Genomic DNA, 27,809 nt, shown 5'->3' with positions numbered 1-27,809 from the left:
GTCTCTGCCCCGCCCTCGTGACAAAACAAACAAATCCGGAAGCGAAACGTCAGGGAAGGAGGCGGCGCTCCCAACGTCTAGCCTTCCCTTCGCCTTCAAAATAAGGCGGAACACAGCGAAGGGAAAGCTAGACGTCGGGAGCGCCGCCTCCTTCCCTGACGCTTCGCTGCCGGAAACGCCACGGAGGTAAATTGAAAAAGAAGAAAAAAAAAAACAAAACGATGCATGGATGCGAAGGGGGGGGGGGGGACATGGATGCGAAGGGGGGGAGGAGAAGAGGGCGGGCCAGGCTGGGACATGGGATAGAGAGGAGCATGGATGCGAGGGGGGGGGGGTCATGGAAGGGAGAGAGGGGACTTGCTGGAAAAGGATGAATGGAGGCGGCAGGGGACAGAGGAGCATGGATGGGCATGGATTGCGAGGGCAGGGCTCAGGGAGAGAGGGGAATTGCTGGAAATGGATGAATGGAGGGGGCAGGGGACAGAGGAGCATGGATGGGCATGGATTGGAAGGGCAGGACTCAGGGAGAGGGGAAATGCTGGATAGGGATGAATGGAGGGAACAGATGGGCATGGATGGATATGGATTGCAGGGCAGGCCTCAGGCAGAGAGGGAAAATGCTGGATAGGGATGAATGGAGGGGGCAGGGGACAGAGGAGCATGGATGGCCATGGATTGGGAGGGCAGGACTCAGGGAGAGAGGGAAATTGCTGGCTAGGGATGAATAGAGAGGACAGATGGGCATGGATGGATATGGATTGCAGGGCAGGCCTCAGGGAGAGAGGGCAATTGCTGGATAGGGATGAATGGAGGGGCCAGGTGACAAAGGAGCATGGATGGGCATGGATTGGAAGGGCAGGACTCAGGGAGAGGGGAAATGCTGGATAGGGATGAATGGAGGGAACAGATGGGCATGGATGGATATGGATTGCAGGGCAGGCCTCAGGCAGAGAGGGAAAATGCTGGATAGGGATGAATGGAGGGGGCAGGTGACAGAGAAACATGGATGGCCATGGATTGGGAGGGCAGGGCTCAGGGAGAGAGGGAAATTGCTGGAAAGGGATGAATGGAGGGGGCAGGGGACAGAGGAGCATGGATGGGCATTGATTGGGAGGGCAGGGCTCAGGGAGAGAGGGGAATTGCTGGAAAAGGATGAATGGAGGGGCCAGGGGACAGATGGCCATGGATTGGGAGGGCACGGCTCACACTCTCTCTCTGATATACAATGTCTTTCTGACTCTCACTCTCACACACTCTGTCTCACACTGTATCACATTCACTCTCTATGTGCCACACAGTCACTCACACACTCGCTTGGTCTCATACACTCACTCAAACAGAGAATCTGTGTCTCACACACACTCTCTCTCTCGCCCACACACACACACTCTCTCTCACACTGTGTCTCACATACACACTTGCACACACTCTCATTCTCACACACACACTCTCTCACAAACACACTCACACCCAGACTCACTCTCTCTCTCACACACTCACACTTTCACCCTGACTCTCAAACAGTCACTCTCACATACACTCTCCCAAACATACACACTCCGAGGAAAACCTTGCTAGCGCCCGTTTCATTTGTGTCAGAAACGGGCCTTTTTTACTAGTTGAATATAAGTAACTAGTATGAAGGACAATCTGTCCAACATGAACCTCTTAACTGAGATGGAAGAGCAAGAACAGAGATTTCAAAAGGCGACAATTGCCTTTGAACTTGCTCCAGGTTGTTTTCACTCTTCTGCACTTTAAGTCAAAGAGATGCTTTCAAACTTCACGCCAAAGACCAAATGAGTATATAGGTCTGTAAATAATCGATCTCAGTTCATTAAAGGCTTCTCAGACCACAGGGTTCTTAAGCTCCATTTCATCAGAAGCTTGGCAGAGGAGTGCTTCAAACTGGTCAGTGCTGAACCTTCACTTAGCTGGTTAGGTTAGCGCTGGCCAAAAAGACCCAGATAATCAATGCAGGTTACCAGAAACGGCCCACATTGAATATCTGGGGTCAGCCCCATGGAGTTTTATTGCTAGAGATAAAACTCCATGGGGCTGACCCCAGATATTCAATGTGGGCCGTTTCTGGTAACCTGCATTGATTATCTGGGTCTTTTTGGCCAGCGCTAACCTAACCAGCTAAGTGAAGGTTCAGCACTGACCAGTTAAGTTAATAGCAGGCAAGACAGAACTGCTATTTATGTGGTCCGATTTGCCCGCTAAACTTAGCCAGTCAGTGCCGAATATTGTGCGTTATTGCACAAAATAGTAGGTTAACTTTTTAAAAAATCTGTAGTTAATTGAAAATCCAAACACAAAAGAGTAAAATAAGCACCAAACTAAAGCACAGAAACTCAAACCAGTCAAAAAGCATCAGCAATGCAAATACAACGGTGTCAGGAAAATCCATCAAAAAGACAAAATATAATACTTCTTTTCTTTTTGGAATTTGAAAAAGTATCCCCTCCCACCCTTCATTAAAACAGATCGACCCCCCAACCCCACCCACGCCATTGGAACCAACGCCTAGCTCCTTCCTTGGTTCAATGGATAGCCAAGCTGTGGTACCTTTGTAACATGGAACGTTTGGACGCACTGAAGCATCGGACTTTAACTCCCTGGGAGAGCATTTGATAAACAAGAGATCTTAGCATTATGGTAAAGCAAAGCAGAAGCCTGCCGGGTCTTGGATCAAAATCTTCTCCTTGTCAAAACGGGCACCAGTATCACAAGGGAGATTTTCCCGGGTTTTACCCAAAGCTTGATGGACCCTCTCAAAAAGCAAGGGTGCCAGAGCACTATTAGGGGCAGAAGTTGTTGACACAAAGATTGTACAATAGTCACAGACCTGCAACGAGGAGTTGATTGCACCACCAAGAAGCAGCCATCGTGAAACGACAGCAACGACAGCTCCTGCCCACCCATACAAATTTCATCCTAAAGATGAGCGGTCCTTTCTGTGCATTGCTCGGTATGCACATTTGAATAGTAATCAGCTCATTTAAAAAAATTAAAATAAACTTTGCATACAATTCTTGTTGGCTGCTACCATGATAGGAAAAGAGCCCACAGAATCCCTTTGTGCATGTCTCGCTGAACTCCACGCTCACTAAACTGGCTAGAACCAGTGAAAAAAGCACATTGCTGGCTTGGTAAGTTTTGTGCATCTGGGTTTAAGTCTGAGGTATTTTCTGGATCTATTCTTGGGAATGAGGGAAGCATCATGTCATTTAGTATTAAGGGAACTCCATTTCCATGAAATATTCACAAGCTGGTTTGGTGCCTATTAACAGACCATATATACTCGCATATAGATTACAACTACCTAGTGTACCTGAATGAAACTCACCTTGAGCTACTACTGAAAAACATGTGAGCAAAACCCAAATAAATAATAAATGTTTGACCATTTTTAAGGTCAAAAAGTCGAGGGGGGGGAGGAGCACAACCTATATGCGGGAGAGTCTACCAGCATTTTCCTTCCCTTCCCTAACCACCCATGCTCGTTCCAGCATTTCCCTTCCATCCCACTATCTTCCTTGGAGTTTCCCTCGGTCCCACAGGCAAAGATTGCTGACACAGTCTCCCCAGCTGTTCCCCATGTGGCCACTTTCCCTCATACCTTGTCTCAGAGCTCCATCTGTGCTGGCATGGGGCGTCTCTGTATAGGCCCGCGTTCAGGTGCCCTGCTGCATCCTGCCCTCAGCCTCACAGGAACTTCATCACTGGAGCTCCCCTGATGTATTTCCTGACAGGCAAAGGGCAGGACACAACAGCATGCCTAAGCTTTAGTCTTTATGGGAACGTCCTGTGCTGGCTCAGAAAGAGTTTGGAGTTCCGGGACAAGGTATGAAATAAAGTGACCGAATGGGGAAGGGAAGATGCTGGACCCGTGGATAGACAGGGTGACCTATACATGAACATAATAACTGGAGAAGCAAAGTAGGAACGCAACCTATATGTGAGGGCACCCTATATGCCCCCAGATAGGTTGAAAAGCCCTCAGACTGCAGCAGTGGACTGGAGTTACTTACACTAGCTGTAACAGCAGTTCCTCGATGGTCTCGCTTCACTTGTAGCAGGGGTCCCAATTCTGTTAGTTCCACATCATCTACCTCCGCTCTGCTGTTGTTCGAAAGCCCACTGTCTTGGCCAGCTGCTGATCCTTTCCGGGAAGACATTTGGTCAGTGCCCACAAACCCAGCAGCGTCCGCCCGAGTGTCAGACCGGGGGTCATACAAAGGGATTCTGGGCACTGAGAGCTGTTAGCGTTTCATATACTCCCCGCACGATCTCACAGGTGCTACATGAAGGAATAAAAGGACAAATGAAAATGCTGGAAACTTCCATGCTATCCATACATCTGAAAGACTTCCCCCTTTAACCTCACACTGCGTAATACACTGACAAAAGGACATAAAACAACTTAAATAAAGCATGCAAATAATTCATCATCATTCTGCTAGACCAGTCCCAATATACAGGTTATGTTACCTTGCCAGCAGATGGAGGCAGAGAGCACAATTTTGCCTATAAGGATATGTGCACAACAGTAGGAATGCGCATTTGTTTGAAAACCTTTGAAATTGTTTTGTCTCATTAACAGTGCACATCAGAAGAGTGTGTACTTTCACGGTGTGCACTGTTTCCATAATGAAAAAATGCCCCCCCCCCCCCAAATCATAAATTCTCAGAAACGACACTGGAAATTACACAATGGAAAAATATTCAAGCTGCACACCCCACTCAAGAAAAATGTTTGGAAGTATCTTTTCACGGAGAGAGTAGTGGATGCTTGGAATGCTCTCCCACGGGAGGTGGTGGAAATGAAAACGGTAATGGAATTCAAACATGCGTGGGATAAGCATAAAGGAATCCTGTGCAGAAGGAATGGATCCTCAGGAGCTTAGTCAAGATCAGGAGGCGGGGCTGGTGGCTGGGAGGCGGGGATAGTGCTGGGCAGACTTATACGGTCTGTGCCAGAGCTGGTGGTTGGGAGGTGAGGATAGTGCTGGACAGACTTATATGGTCTGTGCCAGAGCCGGTGGTGGGAGGCGGGACTGGTGGTTGGGAGGCAGGGATAGTGCTGGGCAGACTTATACGGTCTGTGCCAGAGCCGGTGGTGGGAGGCGGGGATAGTGCTGGGCAGACTTATACGGTCTGTGCCAGAGCCGGTGGTGGGAGGCGGGACTGGTGGTTGGGAGGCAGGGATAGTGCTGGGCAGACTTATACGGTCTGTGCCAGAACCAGTGGTTGGGAGGCGGGGCTGGTGGTTGGGAGGCGGGGATAGTGCTGGGCAGACTTATACGGTCTGAGCCAGAGCCAGTGGTGGGAGGCGGGGATAGTGCTGGGCAGACTTAAAACGGTCTGAGCCAGAGCCAGTGGTGGGAGGCGGGGATAGTGCTGGGCAGACTTATACGGTCTGTGCCAGAGCCGGTGGTGGGAGGCGGGGATAGTGCTGGGCAGACTTATACGGTCTGTGCCAGAGCCGGTGGTTGGGAGGCGGGGCAGACTTATACAGTCTGTGCCCTGAAGAACACAGGTACAAATCAAAATAGGGTATACACAAAAATTAGCACATATGAGTTATCTTGTTGGGCAGACTGGATGGACCATGCAGGTCTTTTTCTGCTGTCACCTACTATGTTACCCACCAGATAAACTCTATTATCCTTTGCCTGGTTATAATCTGTATGACCTTGAAAAATCAACATCTGCCCCTCCTTTCAACAAGGTTGAACCCATGTCGCATTTGCACTTAACATTTTTGTATATTTTTCCATAATTTTATAAAGGTTGTCTAAAATTAAAACCAATACTTACCTATTCCTTGTACTTGAGAATATTCAGATGACAATAACGAAAAGAAAAAATGCATATACAGCCAAAAATTAGGCGTTTGTATACAGTTTGTGTCTTGTGTATCACAATTGATTGTTACACCACCCTGCAGGGCAAAATTCACCCACCCGCTGCACTAGTGCTAAAATATATTTAAAGATATTTTCCTGAATAGCTTGAAGGCAAATATAGGCAGTTTACATTAATACATGGATACATATCTGGGAGGCAAAAATCCAAGGAAGCAGTATGTGATTTTTTTGGGGGGGGTTAGGGTGTTAGAAGGCAATGTACACTGAGCAGGAGACACTTCATAATACTGAAAGAGTGTGATAAGACAGTGGCCAGAGCCAGAGGGATGCTGGGGATAGGCAGTCAAACAAGTTGGAAGGATGGGTTCGGTATGTAGGTGTGAATTCAAATTGTTTAAGTGGTAGCATGATGGGGTGACTGCAGGTGGAGGGTTGTGTGTAGGTAGGCAAGCTTGGGGATAGCATGAATCTGTCTTTTCTTGCCTGCTTCTCCACCCCCCCTCCCTTTGGCCACTTCTTTACTGCACTAATGAGGTTCCCACCCCTCACCAGCTCTTCACTTCTCTACATTCCAACCCTTTGGGTATCTTCAATATGCAAGGAATGGAAACTTTAAACAAAAAAAACAGCACCACGGGCCTTTAAAAATGGAACACAGTTCTTTAATGAATGAGCCTTGACAAAAAGACCCGACACGGGCCGTGTTTCGGTGACTAGCACCTGCGTCAGGGGTCTACATAGAATACAAAACATAGAAATAATATATTTTTAAAATTTTTTTTTAAATATAATGAGTAAAACCAAAGATTAATATTTAGACTCATCAAGCATGCATATATAAGCCTATATAAACACCTAAAGCATTTAATATTTTAACATTACATTTAATATTTTAACATTCTCATATATTATTATATAGTAATTTGAAAATAAATGGATAATTAATCAAAACAAAAATGGTAACTCACCACAGTGATGACGTGGAAAACTTGGGGAATAACTCGAATATATTTCTCTACAATATATTATTCCTTACTTTTGGCCAAAAAGTTTTCATATATTAATATTATATGTTTAAAACGCTTATTTTAATTTTTTATAATATAGTTTATAAAAAGGTCATATTATATAATACTGGCTATAACTAAATTTCATATTCATAAAAGCTTAAACTAACAGGTCAAAAATAATTTTTTAAAACATTTTAAAATATACAATAAATTTCAAACATTACACTGATAATATCATAAACCAGTGTAATGTTTGAAATTTATTGTATATTTTAAAATGTTTTAAAAAATTATTTTTGACCTGTTAGTTTAAGCTTTTATGAATATGAAATTTAGTTATAGCCAGTATTATATAATATGACCTTTTATAAACTATATTATAAAAAATTAAAATAAGCGTTTTAAACATATAATATTAATATATGAAAAAATTTTTGTCCAAAAGTAAGGAATAATATATTGTAGAGGAATATATTCGAGTTATTCCCCAAGTTTTCCACGTCATCACTGTGGTGAGTTACCATTTTTGTTTTGATTAATTATCCATTTATTTTCAAATTACTATATAATAATATATGAGAATGTTAAAATATTAAATGTAATGTTAAAATATTAAATGCTTTAGGTGTTTATATAGGCTTATATATGCATGCTTGATGAGTCTAAATATTAATCTTTGGTTTTACTCATTATATTTAAAAATTTTTTTTAAAAATATATTATTTCTATGTTTTGTATTCTATGTAGACCCCTGACGCAGGTGCTAGTCACCGAAACACGGCCCGTGTCGGGTCTTTTTGTCAAGGCTCATTCATTAAAGAACTGTGTTCCATTTTTAAAGGCCCGTGGTGCTGTTTTTTTTGTTTGGACTTTAGTTTGTACTTTGTTCCCTCTCTTTTGTTATATCCAGGAATGGAAACTTTGCCAGCTGCTTACTTTTCTGTGCTGAGTAGTCAGTTGTATTTTCAGCCTGTGAAAAGTGGGAACCTCCCCAACTCTTCACTTCATTGTGTTGCTAGTGTCTCCTTTGTTCTCTCCAGCACTGGCTGCTTCTTTTTTTCACTGGTTCCTTCACTCTACCGATGCTCACTGTTCCTGCTTCTGTGCGCCTCTTACGTCTGTACATGGATAGACAGACTGACTAACCCTTCACAACAAGTACTCCTGATTTTGTGAAATACACCTAAAAAGGCAATACGGTTTCTGTACAGAGCACTGGCGAGATCTCACCAGTAGTGCTGTGTCCAGTTCTTGAGGCCATATCTCCAAAAGGATATGGATAGGCTAGAGACAGCCTAAAGAAAGGCCTACCAGAACAGTGCAGATCTAAACCAAAAGCTATATTGCATGGAATGGCCTCAAAGGGAAGGCGGTAAATAAATAAATAAAAGCACAACAACAAAATACAAGAAAGTATGGAAAAAGCACAGAATATCCCTAGTGGCAAAGAGGTAAGCATGAGATCAACTGGGCTCTATGGCATTGTAATGGGATGTAGATTAGGCAGACCTTAGGGTCCTTATCTGCCATTATGTTCTGTGTTTCTATATCATCCCCTGACCACTAACGTTTTCATCATGCCCTCTAACTGCTCCTTTGCAGTGAATCCGACAGCACTACTGAAGCCTTGGCATCTCAGTTTATAACTAGCCTTAGCTCAAGTTGTTTCTGTCAACACTTTCAGGGTGGTGGAATATCTCAAGCTTTTAACCAACTAGTGTCTCTACTTGTACTTGCTTGTAAATGGAAAGGGAAAGGGGGCGGGATTTGATATACCGCCTTTCTGTGGTATACATATCAAAGTGGTTTACATATTATATACAGGTACTTATTTTGTACCTGGCGCAATGAAGGGTTAAGTGACTTACTTAGAGTCACAAGGAACTGCAGTTGAAATTGAACAGGGTCTACAGAATCCTGAGTGGTGTAGAATTAGTAGAAGTGAATCAATTTTATACTCTTTGAAAAAGTAAAAAGACTAGGGGACACTCAATGAAGTTACATGGAAATACTCTTAAAACAAATAGGAGGAAATATTCTCTCACTCAAAGAATAGTTCCAACTCTGGAACTTGCTGCTGGAGGATGTAGTGACAGCGGTTAGTGTATCTGGTTTAAAGAAGGTTTGGATAAGTTCCTGGAGGAAAAGTCTGTAGTCTGTTATTGAGATAGACAAATGGGAAGCCATTCTTGCCCAGGGATTGGTAGCATGGAATGTTGCTACTAATTGGGTTTCGGCCAGGTACTTGTGACCGGGACTGGCCACTGTTGGAAGCAGGATACTGAGCTAGATGGACCATTGGTCTGACCCAGTATGGCTATTCTTAAGTTCTTAAATAACCAGATGTTAAATTTCAAATGTGAATTGGAAATTATGATGCATGCTTGATCTAGGGTGTGCCTAAAATGCCACATCTTTGATATCACTTTCAGGGGTCGATGCTCAAAAGTTCGCAATAGAGTGAAATTCTACCTTGAAACTAGTGCTGAAAAATTGCCATGGCATGCTCAAAGTAATGAGCATGCAAATTAATGCCACATTAAAATCACAGTGGTAATCTTGTTGCTCAGCAAAATGTCAACTTTCTTGTTAACTCCCTTACATGGTAGGTCCCGCCCAGCAGATCCTAGGATGCACAGTGTGGGGTGGGGTGTTGCTGCTGCTGCCATTGTGGCACTATAAGAATAGGGGCACTTTTATTTCTTTTTTTTTTGTGAATCTTTAGAATACAACATTTCGAGTTCCTCAGGAAGATTATTTGAAACCCTGCAGAGTAGAACTCGTTATGACTCAGGCAAAAAAAAGCTTGGACACTGAGAAATGCTGAGAAACGTTTGAATCCGCAGGGTGCGGTGCACACACCCGGCAGTATTAAGTGCGCCTTTTGCCTTTACTTGATTAAGTAATGTAATATAATGTAATGTTCATTTAGAATGTTTAGTACATTCGGAGTGCAAATATCACAGTTTGGGAGTACATATTGTGAGATTATATTAGTGTATAATCATGGGATAAAACTTTAAGGATAGTCGCCTGTATGGAGATAAGACCAAGATTTATATTTAGATCTACATGTGATATAATATGAACGCACAGGCGCATAAGTAGGAAAACATTTGATATCCACATTAACAAATAGCTCTGATAATGTTTAAAACAAATAAGATTTAAGGGTGTTTTCAGGCTGACTCCTAGATTTACAGACTAGAAGAGAGGAGCCTAGTGTAGTACATATATTCCTAGGACTGGTGATATATGCAAGTAGAGGAAAGAGAGTAGTGTGTATGAGGTTCATTGAGAACTCGGAGTTTATAACTTAGATATTTCCTTTGGGTTAAGGGTTCATCACGATAAGGGTTCATCACGATACATTTGAGAGCACTGGTTTTGTTTTCTCATGTTATACTCAAAAAATTTTTCTTTGGGAGACAGACGTTCAATGATCGAGAAACTTGTCCACCCTCAGAAGCAGAATTTGCCTTTGAGCACTGCTTCGCTTGGGTGAGTTAACACTCTGAGAACCTCTCCTTCACTTATAAATATTTTATTATTTTTTCTTACATTTTGTTTATATTCTTTGAGGTCTGTCTTCCCATTATTCTCTATAGGATAGTAACTCTGGTTTGTTTTGGAATTTATTGTATAATTTTTACCAGGGAAATAGTTGGGAATTATATTTAGGTGTTTGGTTTGCCATTGTGAAGATGGCACTAGGAGAAGCAGGAGCAAGTGGGCATTGCTCCTGCCCCCTATGAGGTATAGGTATGGGGGGGGGGGAGATTTCCTCTAAACCATGGGAACAATTTGTGACTGGGGGGACCTGGTGGGCCACTGGACCACAAAGGCATTAAAAAAAAAAAAAAGAAGGTTTTGGGTTGTCAGGTCAGGGCTGATTCAGAAAACTGTCGGGTTGGGAGGAGGGGAGGGGGGGGGGGCGCATTAGACCAACAGGATTTTTTTGTTTTTTATTAGGGGAAGCATTCCAGGGCAGGGAGGTCAGGTCGGAGGGAGAGAAGAGGTGCTGCTTGACACTTCTCCTCTCAATCAACCATTCTAGAGCTGCTCCAGACCTGGTGAAAAATTTCTTGTGCTAAACAAGCATGACAAACTTTTTTTTTTTAAAGTATGGCTGCTGGGTGGATAATGACCGCATTAACTTGGATTTAAATGCTGTCTGCACTGAAACCATTAGAGCATTCGGTGCACAAGATGGACACAAAGCCAGCATTAACCGCAGGTTGGTGGTACTTTAGAGCATCAGTCCCTCAGTTCCTAACCTGCTTCTCCCTATCGTTGCCATATTTCTACAGCTGCCACAGTTGGTGCGTCTTGCCCAAACTGAAGAGTGTTTCCTATGGTGGTGCTCATCTTTCGTAATCGGGGTAGTCATTGTCGTACTGGTACGGGGTGAAACAGAAGAGGAGAGGAAAGAGCTCCTGGTCCAACACCTGACTACACTTCAAGATCTGTTTCCTTCTTATTGCTCATCTGTCCTCAGTGTCCGTCAACTGAATGGACTGTAAGCTTCAACGAGCAGAGGCGGCTTCTTCAGGGGCCCTTTTACTACGCTACGAAAGCACCTACGTGAGCCCAACCTGCGCCAATTTGGAACAACCGCCCGGCTACTGCGTGGCCCGGGCGGTAATTTCATTTTGTACGCGCATCCATTAGACGCTCTGGAAATTTTCTGGTAATTGGCACTGTACACATGCCGACGATTACCGCCCGGTTAACACATGAGACCTTACTGCTAAGTCAATGGGTAGCAGTAAGGTCTCAGGCCCAAAATGGATGCGCGCCAATTTTCATTTTGCTGCATGTCCATTCCCCCCCCCCCCCCCCCCCCAAAATGCCTTTTTTGCAGGTGTGCTGAAAAATGAACCTGCGTGCGTCCAATACAAGCATCTACACCAGCACAGGCCACTTTTCAGCGTACCTTAGTAAAAGGACCCCTAAATGTGTCTGTAAAATGGTACATACATCTTGTAGTGCTATATAAATGTTTCATAGCAGTGGAAGTATTAACTTGAAAAAAAACCCCCAAAACAAAACCAAAACAAACAAAAAAAAACAACAACAAAAAACAGATGTCTGAGGAGCAGCTTAAATAGATTATGCAAAAGATATACCACAGAGGAATCTCACCAAGGATAAGGAAAAACAGATTAAACCCCTTCTGAGCAACATATTCTTTACGCCAAGCGTGAGGAAATTATGAACTATTTTGTCAATGGAGGCAATCACTGTTAACAACACTAAGAAGGTAATTTTATAATAGGCAGAGATAGACACATGATTACTACTTAATAAAGGCCAAAACCACATGCAAATAGAATTTAACTAATAACCATCACTAGTACCATATAATAGCAAATCCATAGGGATATCATATTTACATGAAGAACACCCGTCCCGGAACTAATTAAGCATTTGTACCAACCAATGCAAGTCCAGACAAGCCTTTCCTTCCGATAAATCATTTATCCCCGTTGCCAGGCCTTGTTTCCCTGAACGCTTTTTTTTTTAAATTTAATAAAGGCAAACATCTGCTTCAATGTGGTTTTATAAAACAGTCTCTGAAAACTCCTGCACAATATTACACCTGCTCCAAGGCAAGAGTATGCTTGTGCATAAATGTACTTGTAGAAATCAGCGGAAGTGTGTGTACTGTATAAAATGTTTGCTTAAGTGCCGATCCTGCTTCTGCTCTACTCATTCTCCACCCATGGGAGCACCTGTGTCAGAGTGTGTATCCCTCCCAAGGCAATTTTATAAACACCTACTTGAGCCTGTACTACAATTAAAGTGTTGTTCCACAAGCTCAAGTCACTTATTTATTTAGAAAGGTTCCTGTCCCCACTACCTACCATTCTAGGTGAATCAGAAATGTACACTCAAATTGTGTGTGTAAAATAGCAAATGTTCTTCTGGACAGTCCATGCCTATGCGCTGTTCTCCATGGACAAGCAGGATGAATTTGATGACAGCACCATGGATGGATAAGCTCTCCTAGAGCTCAGAAATGACTGATTAAGGCCTTTCTGACCATGTGTAGGCCCATCCCCTACCACAGTGCCCATCCATTTCCTCCAGTCTGTTCTACTCACCCAGCCAGGCAGATCTTTCTCTCCTCTAATTTCTTCTTTAGTCTACATTTTCCTTTTCAAATTCTCCAATCCTCCGTACTATTTTCTTTTTTCCTAAATACCTTTCTGTCGCTAAACCTCAAGATTGGAAGAGGCCCCGCTCCAATAATGCTTGCTGGTGGGGGATCTTCCTTAGCAGCTCACCCTGGGTACAACCCTATTGAGAACTGAAGCAGAACTGCTGTCTTGAGCCATCTCTCTCCTGCTGAAAGGCATGACTTCGCCTTGAAGGATCTTCTCCTGGCTGAGCATGTTGCGTAGTCCAAGGACTTGTGGACTCCAGGCAGCCTAATAACAGTGGAGCACCGAATTCAACACGGTGCATCCTCCACTACTAGAACTTCACCCTTCACATCGGTACTGGCTGTGTCCTACAGGGTCTCAGCATAACATGCCTGCAAAGGTGCTTCCTCATGAGTAATGATAATTCTAAGAGACTGGCACTGATGCAAAAAAAAAAAAAAAATCAGCCTGCAGAGTCCTTGCTGTTGGGCGCTGATCGTTCTATCCTTCAGGCCTGACCAGCCACCCTGGAAGAGATTCTTTGGAGCACCACAACTCCTCACAGGCTCCATTTCCAGCACTTCTTACCACACCAAGGAGGCCACCATGAGCAGCAATGCTCCTACTATGAGAGCCAGTTCCAATAGGCTCTCAGCCACGAGTCCTCTGACATAATGCCATGCTTGGCACCAACTCAGCCGAGAGCTCCAGCTCTGCTCTCTTCTCATGACAGCCATCTCAGCACCAGTGTATCAGCATGGACTGCCCTTAATTGTGCCACTGGAATGCCGCCTTAGTGTCTACTCTGCAAGATGGTCAACACTGATGAACACCCTTCACATTACCAAAGGCAATTCCCCCAGCACTCTTGCCTCCTGTACCTTCTATGGGGAATGCTGCCAACCTTGCCTCGACAATACTGCAATTGGCATTGTGCTCATAGCCCAAATAAATACATTAGCTGATGCTAGCACACTTCGCAACACTGAGTTTTCCTAAGTGCCCTGAGGACACCCCTTGGCAGGCATCAATCATAACTACAGTGCCAGAAACAGCCATCAGTGACACCTAACTGACTGAGGGTGCTGGTGCTCTCTCTCACACGGATTGGTCTAAAAAGCCCCAAGTCCGCCTCTTCCTCACCAAGGCAGCCTCAGAGCATTGGTGTTTGGAACGAACTGCTCTAACTCCAGCGTTGTTCTTGTGTCACTGTTGAAGGCTGTGTCCCCTCCCCTCTGCTCCAGTTATCACATCAGTTGCTTTGGTGGCTACAGTAATTGCCCGAGAACCCTGCAGTCCTAGGATCTAATCCCACTTATGTCCCTTGTTCTTATAAAATCCCCCCCCCCCCATCTCTGGTACAAGCTTACACTTCAAATAATAACATAGTAGTAGTAGACGGCAGATAAAGACCTGTACGGTCCATCTAGTCTGCCCAACAAGATATATCACTTCGTACCATGGTGGTTGGGAGGCGGGGCTAGTGCTGGGCAGACTTATACGGTCTGTGCCAGAGCCGGTGGTGGGAGGCAGGGATAGTGCTGGGCAGACTTATACGGTCTGTGCCAGAGCTGGTGGTGGGAGGCGGGGTTGGTGGTTGGGAGGCGGGGATAGGGCTGGCCAGACTTATACGGTCTGTGCCCTGAAGAGGACAGTACAAATAAAAAAGTAGCACATATGAATTTATCTTCTTGGGCACACTGGATGGACCGTGCAGGTCTTTTTCTGCCGTCATCTACTATGTTACTATGTAATGAGTTTATCATATATATATACTTGGGGATGCTCACTCTCTACACCCACAGAATTGGGACCTATATATATGTCAAGCAGAGGTATTCCAGTTTTTTCAGAAATTCATGAGTTTATGGACTAATGAATACATTAGCCCCTTACAGTACAATTTCTACTGACAAACTTTGTGAATCTCTTCTGAAATCCTGACTACATAACCACCAAATAGCTCAGCAATGTTTCAAAATCATGTGTGCTAGCTAATTAGGTAAAAGTTTATTTTGCTAAAAATCTCATGTTGGCCCTACACTAGGCAACCCTGAAATAAAGTACACTCAGTGGTTTCAGATTTTCATAGCCCACTGTTTTATTTTTTTAACCGTGCGATTTTAATGATATTTTACCAGAATAGCTTGACAGCAAATGGCTACCAATTTACATCAGTAATGGCCAATCAGCCCTCAAGCTTTAAAGGATTTCTGTCAACGAGAGAACAAGAAAAGCAGGCTCACAAATGCATAATTCCTACACTTAGCAAATCTTTAAAGATTTCCACTGCACAGCAAATTTAAGCCACACCAGCTATTACTTCTATTTTTGTTAGTTACACCCAATCTTTTCTTACCTGAAACGCATGAGCTAAATCCAAACTTCCTTCCCTTCCTCTGTTCAGGTGTGGCTAATCAAGCTCAAAGCACCTATGATGATACATCACAGCACAACATGAAATCTGGTGACTAATACCAGTGGGTGAACTATAAAACCTACCTCTTTCCTCCTTAGCAGGCAACAAAATTCAAAATAAACCCTACACAACACACCTTTCTTTCCCATACACACTCTGCTCCAGAACAATATACTGGAGCTGGGCCAGCCTAGTAGATCAATGTAAGGCCCTTGGTTCTGCTGTACACAAGGTAGATTCTTTAAATCTGTGTACATCAGCTTTCTACTTCTTACTGCTGCTCTGACTCTAAAAAAATAAAAAATAAGGGTGGGGTGGGGAAGGCAAAGGAGTAACTGAAAACAAGCAACTTTTCAAAACAGATGGAACTGATCTTCTATTCAACTATCCATGCTTTCCTTAATTTTATAAATCCTTCCCTCCTCCCAACTAAACCATCCACTACGCTGACAGCTTTTGGCCAAGGCCCCTGAATCTGACCAGCAAGTGCCACTGTTGAGCAATGGCTAGGACTTCTTCCCTCCAAGGGTTGCAAACGCTGCCTCTGCAGCACAACCTGCCCTAGCTGATCCAGGAAATGTCCGAACTGATGAGAAAACTGAACCCAGGTCTTCCACATGGTAGGTGCACTGTCACTGTGTCAGCCCTATCTTACTTTTGGTTGTTTTTATGCTGCTGGGAGGAAGGAGCTTGAAGTTTGGAAGGCAACAGATGAACCAAAGTTAGTCATACAGCATTCTGGAGCAATTTTCCATACGGCTCCTACAAAAAAATAATCACCCCAGAAAGCCATAAGAACATAAGCATTGCCATACTGGGACAGACCAAAGGTCCATCAAGTCCAGTATCCTTTTTACATTACATTTTACGCTTCTATATCGCAATGTCCCATAGGAGTTCTATGCGATGCACAAAATTAAAGAGGCAGGACAAACTCCTGGAAATACATCAGTTTGAAATTTCCAGATAGAGAACAATCAGGAAGGTTTTTAATGAAAGTCATAACAATAGGTTTTTAGCGCTTTTTTAAAATACAGAGTATTGAAAAATTTCCTGAATATTCAATGGCATCGAGTTCCACCAATCGAGTGATTGATAAGAGAATGTGCCGTTGAACGAAGTGTTATAAATCACACCTCTTGGATTAGGGCATTGTAGCAGCATAGGTAACCGACTACCTAATGCTGAATTTCTGACAGAAAGATGGATTAAGTTTACTAAATATAAAGGAGCATAACCATGAATTATTAGAAAAGTCATGGAACATAGTTTAAACAATATGCGAGATCTTACGGGAAACCAGTGTAGCTTCCTCAAAAGTAGACACATACCTGGATGACCGATACATTAGGCATGCTGCAGTTTTCTGTAGTGTTTGAAGTCTTCTGAGAAGAACCTCGTTTAAACCGACATACAGAACGCTGTAGTAGTCCAGATGTGACAAGACTAAAGATTGTACCAATAGCCTACATGCTGACTGGTTAAAAAAAAGAACCTAACCCTTCTTAATCTCCTCAAGGTGTTGAAAGCTTTCATTATTAGTGAATCAATTTGATATTAGAGTGTTAAATTCTCATCGAAAATGAAACCTGGAATCTTTAACTGTTTTTCTAATTGATGAGGGCTACCAACGGTGGCCAATCCAGGTCAAAGTACCTGGCAAAACCCCAAAAGAGTAAAACAGATTTTATGCTGCTTATCCTAGAATAAGTAATGGACTTTCCCAAGTTATAATGGCTTATGGACTTTCCTTTTAGGAAATTATCCAAACCTTTTTTAAAACCCTCTAAGCTAAGGTAAAATTATGTATAATCATACCTGATAATTTTCTTTCCATTAATCATAGCTGATCAATCCATAGACTGGTGGGTTGTGTCCATCTACCAGCAGGTGGAGATAGAGAGCAAACTTTTGCCTCCCTATATGTGGTCATGTGCTGCCGGAAACTCCTCAGTATGTCGATATCAAAGCTCCATCCGCAGGACTCAGCACTTAGAGAATTACACCCACGAAGGGACACTCTGCCCAGCTCACCACCGCCGAAACGGGGGAGGGGAATTAACCCAGCTCATCCCCACACAAGTGGGGGAGGGGAATCCGTCCAGCTCATCCCCGCGGAGCGGGGGAGGGACACCACACCCGCCGATGCGGGGGGATCTGGCTTATCCTGCAACCGCAACCGCGGGAGGAGCTGACTGACCCTAACACCGCCGAAGCGGGAGGGGTACAAAGCTGCCCTACAGCCGCACGAAGCGGGAGGGAGTGCCAGCAGAATTTTAAGTCTCAATCCAGCCCCGTAAAACGGAGGGGAGAGGAATGCAGCAGCTCACTGTAACACAAACTCGTCTTAACTCTTGAAGAATCCAAGTGAAAAAACTTGAACACGAAGTCTTTCTGAAGTAACTGAAGACTAAACTTGAACCTGAAATGCAACCAGAATAAAAACAGTACAGATATCTGGGAGGGGCTATGGATTGATCAGCTATGATTAATGGAAAGAAAATTATCAGGTATGATTATACATAATTTTACCTTCCATATCATCAAGCTGATCAATCCATAGACTGGTGGGATGTACCGAAGCAGTACTCACCCAGGGCGGGACATTGAAATCCCTGACCTCAACACTGAAGCTCCAAACCGGGCCTCCGCCCGTGCAGCCACAGTCAAACGGTAATGCTTGGAGAATGTATGAGCCGAAGCCCAAGTTGCCGCCTTGCATATCTCTTCCAAGGAGACGGATCCGGCCTCTGCCATCGAGGCCGCCTGAGCTCTCGTGGAGTGAGCCTTCAGCTGGATAGGCGGCACCTTCCCCGCGGCCACATAAGCCGCTGCAATGGCTTCCTTGACCCATCTTGCCACTGTAGGCTTAGCAGCCTGCAGACCCTTATGAGGACCTGCAAACAGGACAAACAGATGATCCGATTTCCGGAAATCATTGGTCACTTCCAAGTATCTGATGATGACTCGTCTCACATCCAGATATTTAAGAGCAGAGTACTCCTCTGGGTAGTCCTCCCTACGAAAGGAAGGGAGACAGAGCTGCTGATTCACATGGAAGCGAGAAACAATCTTGGGCAGGAAGGAAGGCCACCACCTGCTGAGATAGAGAACATACTGAGGAGTTTCCGGCAGCACATGACCACATATAGGGAGGCAAAAGTTTGCTCTCTATCTCCACCTGCTGGTAGATGGACACAACCCACCAGTCTATGGATTGATCAGCTTGATGATATGGAACTGTTTTTACCACATTCTCCAGCAACAAATTCCAGAGTTTAATTACACGTTGAGTGCAGAAACAATTTCTCCAATTTGTTTTAAATTTACTACTTAGTAGCTTGATTGCGTGGCCCCTAGTCCTAGTATTTTTAGAAAGGATAAACAAACGATTCACTTGCCTCAGTATTTTAAAGACCTGTATATCTCCCCTCAGCCGTCTTTTCTGCAAGCTGAAGAGCCCTAGTCACTTCAGCGTTTCCTCATAGGGAAGTCGTTTCATCCTCTTTATCGTTTTCGTTGCCCTTCTCGGTACCTTTTCTAATTCCACTATATCTATTTTTGAGATGTGGTGACCAGAATTGCACACAGTATTCGAGGTGTGGTCAGTTTTGTTTTCCACTCCTTTCCTAATAATTCCTAAAATTCTATTTGTTTTCTTAGACACCGCTGCACAGTGAGCAGAGGGTGTCACCCTATCTTCAGCAATGACACCTAGATCATTTTCCTGGACGGTGACTCCTAATGTGGAACCTTGCATCGTGTAGCTATAATTTGGATTCCTCTTTCCTACATGCATCACTTTGCATGTCATCTGCCTAGTGCTGTCACTGTTTCATCATCATATTAATTACTCTAATTTTAATAAGATTAATAGCACAATTGATTGTATATAGCACTGTAAACTGGTGACATACTCAGGTACAATATATTCCTGTCCCAAACAATTTACAATCTAAGTGTATATATATCAGAGGCAATGGAAGATAAACCACCAGATTCTATATAGGTTTCACAAAGTTAGGTGCTCAATTTTGGGCGTGGATGCCAGATCCATGCATAAGCTAAATTAGCTAATCAAGCAATAATCAATTATTGGTGCTAATTGGCAGTAATTAGGATTTATCCGTGGCTTTGCCCTGAGCCCTATTCTATAACACGTGTGCCTAATTTCCATAGTGTGCAACTCCTAAAGGGACATGGCCACGAGAGAGGCATGGGCGGGTCAGGAGCGTTTCCAAAATTTAGACACCATGTTATAGAATATTGTCATTTGCACACCTAACTGCCCTTTACAGAATACTAGCTTAACACAGATCATCCTGGCGCCATTTACTGAATTCTGTCCAAGATGACTTATCCAAGGTCACAGAAGTGTCAGTAGCAGCAGTGGGATTTTAACTCTGGATTTCCTGCTTCTCAGCTCACTGTGCTAAACACTAACCACTTCCTCTGCTGGACTAGAAAAGTCATTTAGAAAAGGATTTCGTGTCGCTTGCCCCTTTTCTGAGCTTGATTAAGGTCCTTTTTCATTTATATGTACTATAAGAGAGTGGAGGAGTGGCCTAGTGGTTAGGGTGGTGGACTTTGGTCCTGGAGAACTGAGTTCGATTCCCACTTCAGGCACAGGCAGCTCCTTGTGACTCTGGGCAAGCCACTTAACCCTCCATTGCCCCATGTAAGCCGCAATGAGCCTGCCATGAGTGGGAAAGTGCGGGGTACAAATGTAACAAAAATAAAATATATGTATAAGTAGAGGGAAAGGGAAATGAGACTTGATATACCGCCTTTCTGAGGTTTTTGCAACTACATTCAAAGCGGTTTACATATATTCAGGTACTTATTTTGTACCAGGGGCAATGGAGGGCTAAGTGACTTGCCCAGAGTCACAAGGAGCTGCAGTGGGAATCGAACTCAGTTCTACAGGATCAAAGTCCACTGCACTAACCACTAGGCTACTCCTCCAGAAGGAACAGTGCTAAAAACTAATTAACTTCAGTTTCTTAAGTGTTTCACTTATTAAAACATATGCCCCAAAGCATGTCACTACTATTTGCAGCTGTCATTATTTTTAAATTTACTTTTTAAATTTGTGGTCTAGGAAAACCGCATTAAGACAAATAATTCCAGGCTTCGTTCCTTTTCCCTCGCGGCACCTTATGCCTGGAATGAACTTCCTGAGCCTGTACGCCTAGCTCCATCTCTACCTGTTTTCAAATCTATGCTGAAAACCTACCTTTTCACTACTGCTTTTGGCTCCTAACCACTACTCAATTCCCCTATCCTTGTTCCTTCTCACCCAGTACTTTCCTCGCCCTTAATTGTCTTGTCTGTCTGTATTTTTTAGATTGTAAGCTCTATCGAACAGGGACTGTCTCTCTGTGCCAGGTGTTCAGTGCTGCGTGCATCTGGTAGCGCTAAACAAATGTTAATAATAATAATAATAATTTCAAGAGGAAGGTAAGCACATAAAGTTATGTGGCTGAAGAAAAAAAAAAAAAAGGTTAACCCCCTAGAGTTTTTTTTGCCATTTTCTCAGCAACTACTTGGAATTTCAACGTGAAATTTTACAGCATTTCCCAAGTCCAGTTCTGGAGTACCTCTTGCCAGTCAGGTTTTCAGGAAAGCCACAATCAATATGCATGAAAGAGATGAGCTTACACTGCATCCATTATATGCAAATCTCTTTAATGCATATTAATTGTGGATATCCTGAAAACCTGACTGCCAAGGGGTACTCCAGGATTAGACTTGGAAAACACTGATCTACATTTATGTGCTGAGTGGAATGAAGATTACCTTTAAACATGGCAAAGTTACAGACTTTTTAACTTGACCATCCAGTGTTTGCACTGTAAAACTACCATGATTTGAAAAAAATAAAAAATAAAAAAAACCAAACACACAAAAAAAACAGGGTACTACCTTACTGTTAATAACATCATAGTAGCATGGACTTTTGTCTGGGGAGCAATGCTGGAAGCCTATTACAAGCCCCACCCAAAGACGCAAACAATTACTGAACTCAAGGAAGCGCTGCAGATGATCTGGGACAGCCTGACACAGGGACCAATCGACAACGTTGTTAAGAACTTCCCAAAGCGACTGAAGGCTTGTGTTAAAGCTGGGCGTAGACACTCTGAGCATTCACAGTGACTGTGCAATTCGGACACATTGTTAATTGTATCCTTTGAATGATTTTACTGTGTTTTAGCTCAAACACATTTAATGTGCAAATATCGCTAGGTAGTAGCGCTAGTTAACCTCGTGCTTGCACTGAGATTCTAAGCTTTCTGTAACTCTTCCCTCATATGGCGTGATCCTCTCTTCTGTAAATCCAACACTGAAATGGTCAGTATATAAGAACCAGATAGAATAGAATAAAATGCCAGTAACATCAACAGCTTAAGATAATTAAATGTTGTTTAATAATAATACGTAAGTATGATGACTAAATATGTATGTAAAAGTTCTCATTGAATTTCAAAGTGGTTGATGAAAAAAAAAACAAGAAAAAGAAACTAAGGAGTTACTTTTTTCCCCTCACCCTGTACAAATTAGCAACAAGTGTAAGTAAACAAGTGGATAAAGGTAAGGTAGTTAGTGTAGTGAAAATCTAGATACACCTTGTATGTTGGTTCTTGAGAACTACAAAGTATGATTTTCAGTATATCACAATAAATATTCATGTGATATTTATATACAATTAATCTAGGCACAAGTGAAAAGGTTTCCTCAGATTGGTGAGTTATTAGTGTATACTAAGTAATTCAAATAAATATGACCTCCCTGAAAACCAGACCACTTTGTAGTCCTCAAATTAGTCCTCTTTGCTTTAACCCATTAGGAACTGCCTTCGTCTCCAGACCTACGTAAGGGCAGAAAACAGCTGCTTTTGAGACATTTTAAAGGTTATTATAGAAAGGATGTTTTGTGCATATATACTAATATATGCATTTTAAAAAGGCCTGATCTAAAATTAACTCACGTGTATATGCACTGTGCAATAGGGGGATACTTCTATGCAACTTTAAAAGTAGGCAAGCTCAGAGGAGAAGTTTGAATGGAGCGCAGGTGGGGGTCATTATTTAGGTATCTACTATAATAAAACGCACCCTCAACGTTCTGAGGACACTGACGTCAATGCAGGCACTCAGACACTGGTTCGTAAGTTCATGGTGGGTGAAGCCAGAACACTCACCATGTCTCCATGCCCCGCCCTCGCGTCACACGTGATGACGTCGAGGGCAGAACATGTGGAAGAAGAACTCTTCTGTCGGGGCTAAGGATGCATTCCAGTCCGGGAGATACAACGGGCTCCCCTCTTTGGCCAGGCGAATCAAGCAGGCTACCTCCTGGTGTTCCTGTAACCCCCGAGCTCCATGCAAAGACATCCATGGGACCGATGTTCGAGGAAGCAACACGCTGGGAGACTCTGGCAGCCGGTCTGCCTTGTTGCTTCGGAAAAAACACTGAGTACACAAATGGAGCCACTAACAGCACGTCAGGTTAGTGCGGCCACCTTAGATATTCACCATATATTTAAGGTCTGGAACTCACTGCTGGAGCAAGTGGTAAAAGCAGTTACTGTAGCTATGTTTAAAAATAAGTCTGCACAAATTTCTGGAAGAAAAGTCCACTGACAGTTATTAAGGTAGACCAGAGGAAAGCCACTGCTTATCTCTGAGGTTAATTAACATGGAGGCCCTTTTACTAAAATTTAGCGCGCGATCAATGTTAAGAAGCCCATTTTATATCAGTGGGCTTCTTAGCATTCGTGTTTTAGCAAAAGAGCCTCATGAAATCTCGGTTAGCAACAGGATACTGGGCTAAATGGATCCTTGGTCTGACCCAGTAGGACAACTCTTATGCTGGAGGAGGGCACTTCATCTTCTTCCAGCGCCGCCTTCAAAATGGTGATGCACTGGGCGGGGCTTCCCTACCAACGCAGAGGTATGGGGGGGGGGGGGGCAGGTTGGCCACTAGACCACCAGGTCGGGTGGGGGGTTACTTTGGCAGCCCACTTGGGCAACCAGGAATGTTTTCTTGGGTGTGTGGGGGGGGGGGGGAGGGAAGGTTAAAGGGGGCTGGATATCCAGTCAAAGTAAATGCCATGCAGTTAACTGATCAATAACTACTACTACTACTACTTAACATTTCTAAAGCGCTACTAGGGTTACGCAGCGCTGTACAATTTAACAAAGAAAGACAGTTCCTGCTCAAAGAGCTTACAATCTAATAGATAAGAGTGAGACAAATATAGGACAATCAAGCCATTGTGACATCACTGATGAGGTTGGCTCTTAGGCATTGGTGGAATGAGGCATTATGACATCACAATCTCAGCTCTGGTTAAATCACTGCTATATGTAATACTACTACTACTACTTAACATTTCTAAAGCGCTACTAGGGTTACGCAGCGCTGTACAATTTAACAAAGAAGGACACTTCCAAACATAATTTAGGCCTTTTGAGATCAACTCATGAAAGGAAGGATACTAAGATCCATATATTGTAAAACAAACTGGAATCTCTCAGCAGGCGGAAACCCGGACAGGCCTCACAATGTTGGACACAGAATGTCTCCTGGCTCTGCTTTCTAATCCAAATAAGGCAACTGGCTTTCTTGGATAATAATGTCAGCCCAGTATCTCACACTCCCCACAGCCTCACACATTCCTAGTAAATGCAAATTAAGCAAAGCTGAGATTCCCCAGATATTACTGGTCTGGAATGAGGTGAAAGCCTGTAGTGGTGACCAGCAAGTGCAGTTACCCAAATATTCAGCAAATGCCAGCCTAATGTTGGAACCATTGCAAAACTCTTCCAAGCACTAAATGTAAACCAAATCAAGCAGTTTCATACAGACAGAAATGTAAAGTATGCGGCCAAGAAAATGGGCAGAGCAAGGTTGCATCTGCTCCGAAACAAGTTTTTGAAAGGACATTTGCAGCTATGCTTTCACTTTATACTTAGCAGACTAAAGAATTTTAAAAAAATTGTAGCAATTAATTTTATTCAGGAAGAAGCAAAGGCTGTTGATTCTAAACAGTTTCTTAATAGTACCTTAACAAACATGCTCATGTAACCCTCTATTACAAATATGAGTCTTATTCTCCTTTCAAAAAGAAGCTGGTCACCCAGTGGCAACATTCTTGGCTAATCTAATTAGCAGACCACATTACACACCCGTTATTTTGGAAGACTTCAACCTAGTTGACATGAGAGTGGAGGAGTGGCCTAGTGGTTAGGGTGGTGGACTTTGGTCCTGGGGAACTGAGGAACTGAGTTCGATTCCCGGCACAGGCAGCTCCTTGTGACTCTGGGCAAGTCACTTAACCCTCCATTGCCCCATGTAAGCCGCATTGAGCCTGCCATGAGTGGCAAAGCACGGGGTACAAATGTAACAAAAATAAAATAGATACTATTGGAGATTCTACATGGAATGTTGCTATTCCACTAGCAACATTCCACGTAGAAGACTGCGCAGGCTTCTGCTTCTGTGAGTCTGACGTCCTGCACGGCCACATTGGTGATCTGCAAGGGCCGACTTCTACATGGAATGTTGCTAGTGGAATAGCAACATTCCATGTAGAATCTCAAATAGTAGCAACAGTGGAGGAGTGGCTTAGAGGTTAGAGTGGTGGACTTTGGTCCTGGGGAACTGAGGAACTGAGTTTGATTCCCGGCACAGGCAGCTCCTTGTGACTCTGGGCAAGTCACTTAACCCTCCATTGCCTGCCGCATTGAGTCTGCCATGAGTGGGAAAGTGCGGGGTACAAATGTAACAAAAATACAAATAAAAATGCTCCAATGATGCACAGCAGTATCCACATTTAATCAGGAGAAAATGGTTTATTTTATAGAAAGTGGAGCTTTTTTTTTTTCCAGCTGCCATTCACTCAGCTGTATTCTTTTTCCTTAAGAAGCCTCTGCCTTAGAGTTCTGCCAAGAAAAGAGACTTTACAAAAAAGGTTTTTTCTTTCTCTAAGTGCAAGGCACTGTATTTTAGTGTTATATTCCCTTGGATGTCATTTTATTCTGCTTTACACTCAAAAGTAGTAGCTGAAAAGGTAAGGAAAAAGCGGTTCACCTTTAAAAACTACAAGAGATTGCAGAAAAAGGAAGACAGGTGACAACATCTGGAAAATCTAGGAGAAGTTGGTAGAGTAGTCAGGAAAGCAAAGAAGCAAATAGATGAAAAAAAAATAGCCAATACTGTAAAATGGGGGGAGACATTTTATTTTAGATATGCTCATAATTGGAGAAAGTGCAAAAATGGCATTGTGAGACTCAAAGGTGAAGGAGAGGATAAAGATAAGGTGGAATGGCTTAACAAATATTTCTGTTCTGTGTTCACAGCTGAAGGGTCAGCAGCAGGAACACAGGAAGACAAACACAAATAGGAATGGAGGGGTGATAATCCCTGAACAATTTTCACAGGACTGTTTGTGAGGAGCTGGCTAAACTAAAGGCGGGCAAAGTGATGAGGCCGGATAGCATACACCTGAGGGTACTGAAGGAACTTAGGGACGTTCTATCAGTTCCACTGGCTGACTTTTCAATACTTCTCTAGTCGAGAGTGGTCTCGGAGGACTGGTGAAGAGCAGGTGCAGGCCCTCTTCACAAAAGTGGAAGTAAGGAACGGTAAGTCCGACTTCAGTGGTAAGTAAGGTAATGGAAATGCTTTTAAAACAGAGAATAGTAAAGTTTTTGGAATCCAGTGGATTGATTACAGGACCCACAGCAAAATGGTTTCACTAGAGGTAGGTTGTCAGGCACATCTGATTAATTTCTTTGACTGAGTGTCCAGCGTGCATTAGATAAGGTATATTTACATTTTTACCAAAGCCTTTGATATGGTTCTGCAAAGACAACTCAGAAATAAAATGGAGTGCCCTTGGTATGGACCCTAAAGTAACTAACTGGGTTGGGATCTGGTTCTGTGGAAGGGGACAGAGGGTAGTGGTAAACGGAGCTCATTCTGAGGAAAAGGATGTTATTAGTGGTATGCCACAAGGTTCGGTTCTTGGGTCAGTACTTTTTAACACGTTTGAAAGTGATATTGCTGAACAGCTGTCTGGTCAGGTTTGCCTCTTTGCAGAAAATACCAAAACCTTCAATAGGGTTGACAACCCTGATGGTGTGGATAACATGAGGAAGGACTTAGTTAAGCTAGAGGAATGCTCAGGAATTTAGCTGCTAAAATTTAATGCTAAACAATGCAGGGTCATGCATTTGGGCTGCAAAAACCTGAAGGAATGGTACAGTTTAGGAGGTAAAGAACTTTTGTGCAGGGAAGAGAAGCGGTACTTGAGTGTGATCGTATGTGATGGTCTTATGGTGGCCAAACAGGTAGAAAAGGCGATGGCAAAAGCTGGAAGGACGATTGGGTGCACAGATAGAAAAACGGTCAATAGGAAAAAGGAGGTGATAATGCTCCTGTATAAGACTGGTGAGACCTCATTTAGATTATTGTGTACAATTCTAAAGACTGCACCTTCAAAAAGATATAAACAGAATGGAGTTGATCCAGAGGGCGGCTACTTAAATGATCAGTGGTCTTCATCATAAAGCGTATGGGGACAGACTTAAAAATCTCAAGGCGGGAGAAGGGTGGAAGAGTGGTCTAATGGTTAGTGGAACGGGCTGAGAACATGGGAAACTGGGATGATTCCCACTCCACCTCCATGTCACCTTAGGCAAGTCACTGAATCCTCCATTGCCCCAAGTACAAGACTCAGATTATGAGCCCACTAGGACTAGAGAAAGTACCTGCATAAAATATATGTGAACTGCTTTGGTTGTACATATCAAATCCATCACCATTTAAAAAAAATCTCACCAAATAATCTCAATGCTACCTAATTAGGCCAAAAGAATGCACTAATCCACTCGATATCATTTTCTTCATGCTACCCGTTCTTACCAGATTATATTTAAGAATTTGTTTTGTAATAAAAAAAATGATGTAAAACAGATTCGCTTTCCAATGAAGAGGTGCACGAGATGACGGAGTGTTTGTGGAAGATCCCTGACAACAGAGAGACCAACCCACACCTATTAGGCGTGACCACAAATCTGCCTACCCCAAAGATACCAAGAAGACACACGTATTCGGCTGGACTGAGGACGCCGGGCACCCATCCGGGCATCGGCCTCCCCTCCGCATCATCTCTCTCCCCCTCTCCTCGTTGTCCGCGATACGGCACCTGTCCCTCAACCTCCCCCCGATCAAACTCCTACCTGACTCTGAGGTCGCCCACTAGCAGTCCCGCAGCTTTTCTTCTCCGGTGCCCCGTGACCGTCCCCTACGATACACTACACACATCACACAACCTTTTTCTCCCTCT

General features: G+C 43.4%; 1 protein-coding gene across 1 annotated transcript in view; it reads right to left on the bottom strand.

The window, feature by feature from the left end:
* ADIPOR1 (adiponectin receptor 1) overlaps positions 1-27,802 on the bottom strand; it is a 39,486-nt gene extending 11,684 nt beyond the window's left edge. Inside the window, exons 1-2 of the mRNA XM_030221004.1 lie at positions 27,703-27,802; positions 4,038-4,306 (exon numbers count right to left, since the gene is read on the bottom strand). Coding sequence (XP_030076864.1) covers positions 4,038-4,184 — 147 coding nt within the window. The 5' untranslated portion in view covers positions 4,185-4,306; positions 27,703-27,802. The remainder of the gene's footprint in view (positions 1-4,037; positions 4,307-27,702) is intronic.
* Between the last annotated feature and the right edge of the window lie 7 nt (positions 27,803-27,809).

Source organism: Microcaecilia unicolor, chromosome 12 (genome assembly GCF_901765095.1).
Source record: "Microcaecilia unicolor chromosome 12, aMicUni1.1, whole genome shotgun sequence".
Classification (NCBI taxonomy): Eukaryota; Metazoa; Chordata; class Amphibia; order Gymnophiona; family Siphonopidae; genus Microcaecilia; species Microcaecilia unicolor.
The sequence above is the reverse complement of the archived record's forward strand: the minus strand, read 5'-3'. Positions and strand labels throughout refer to the sequence as shown.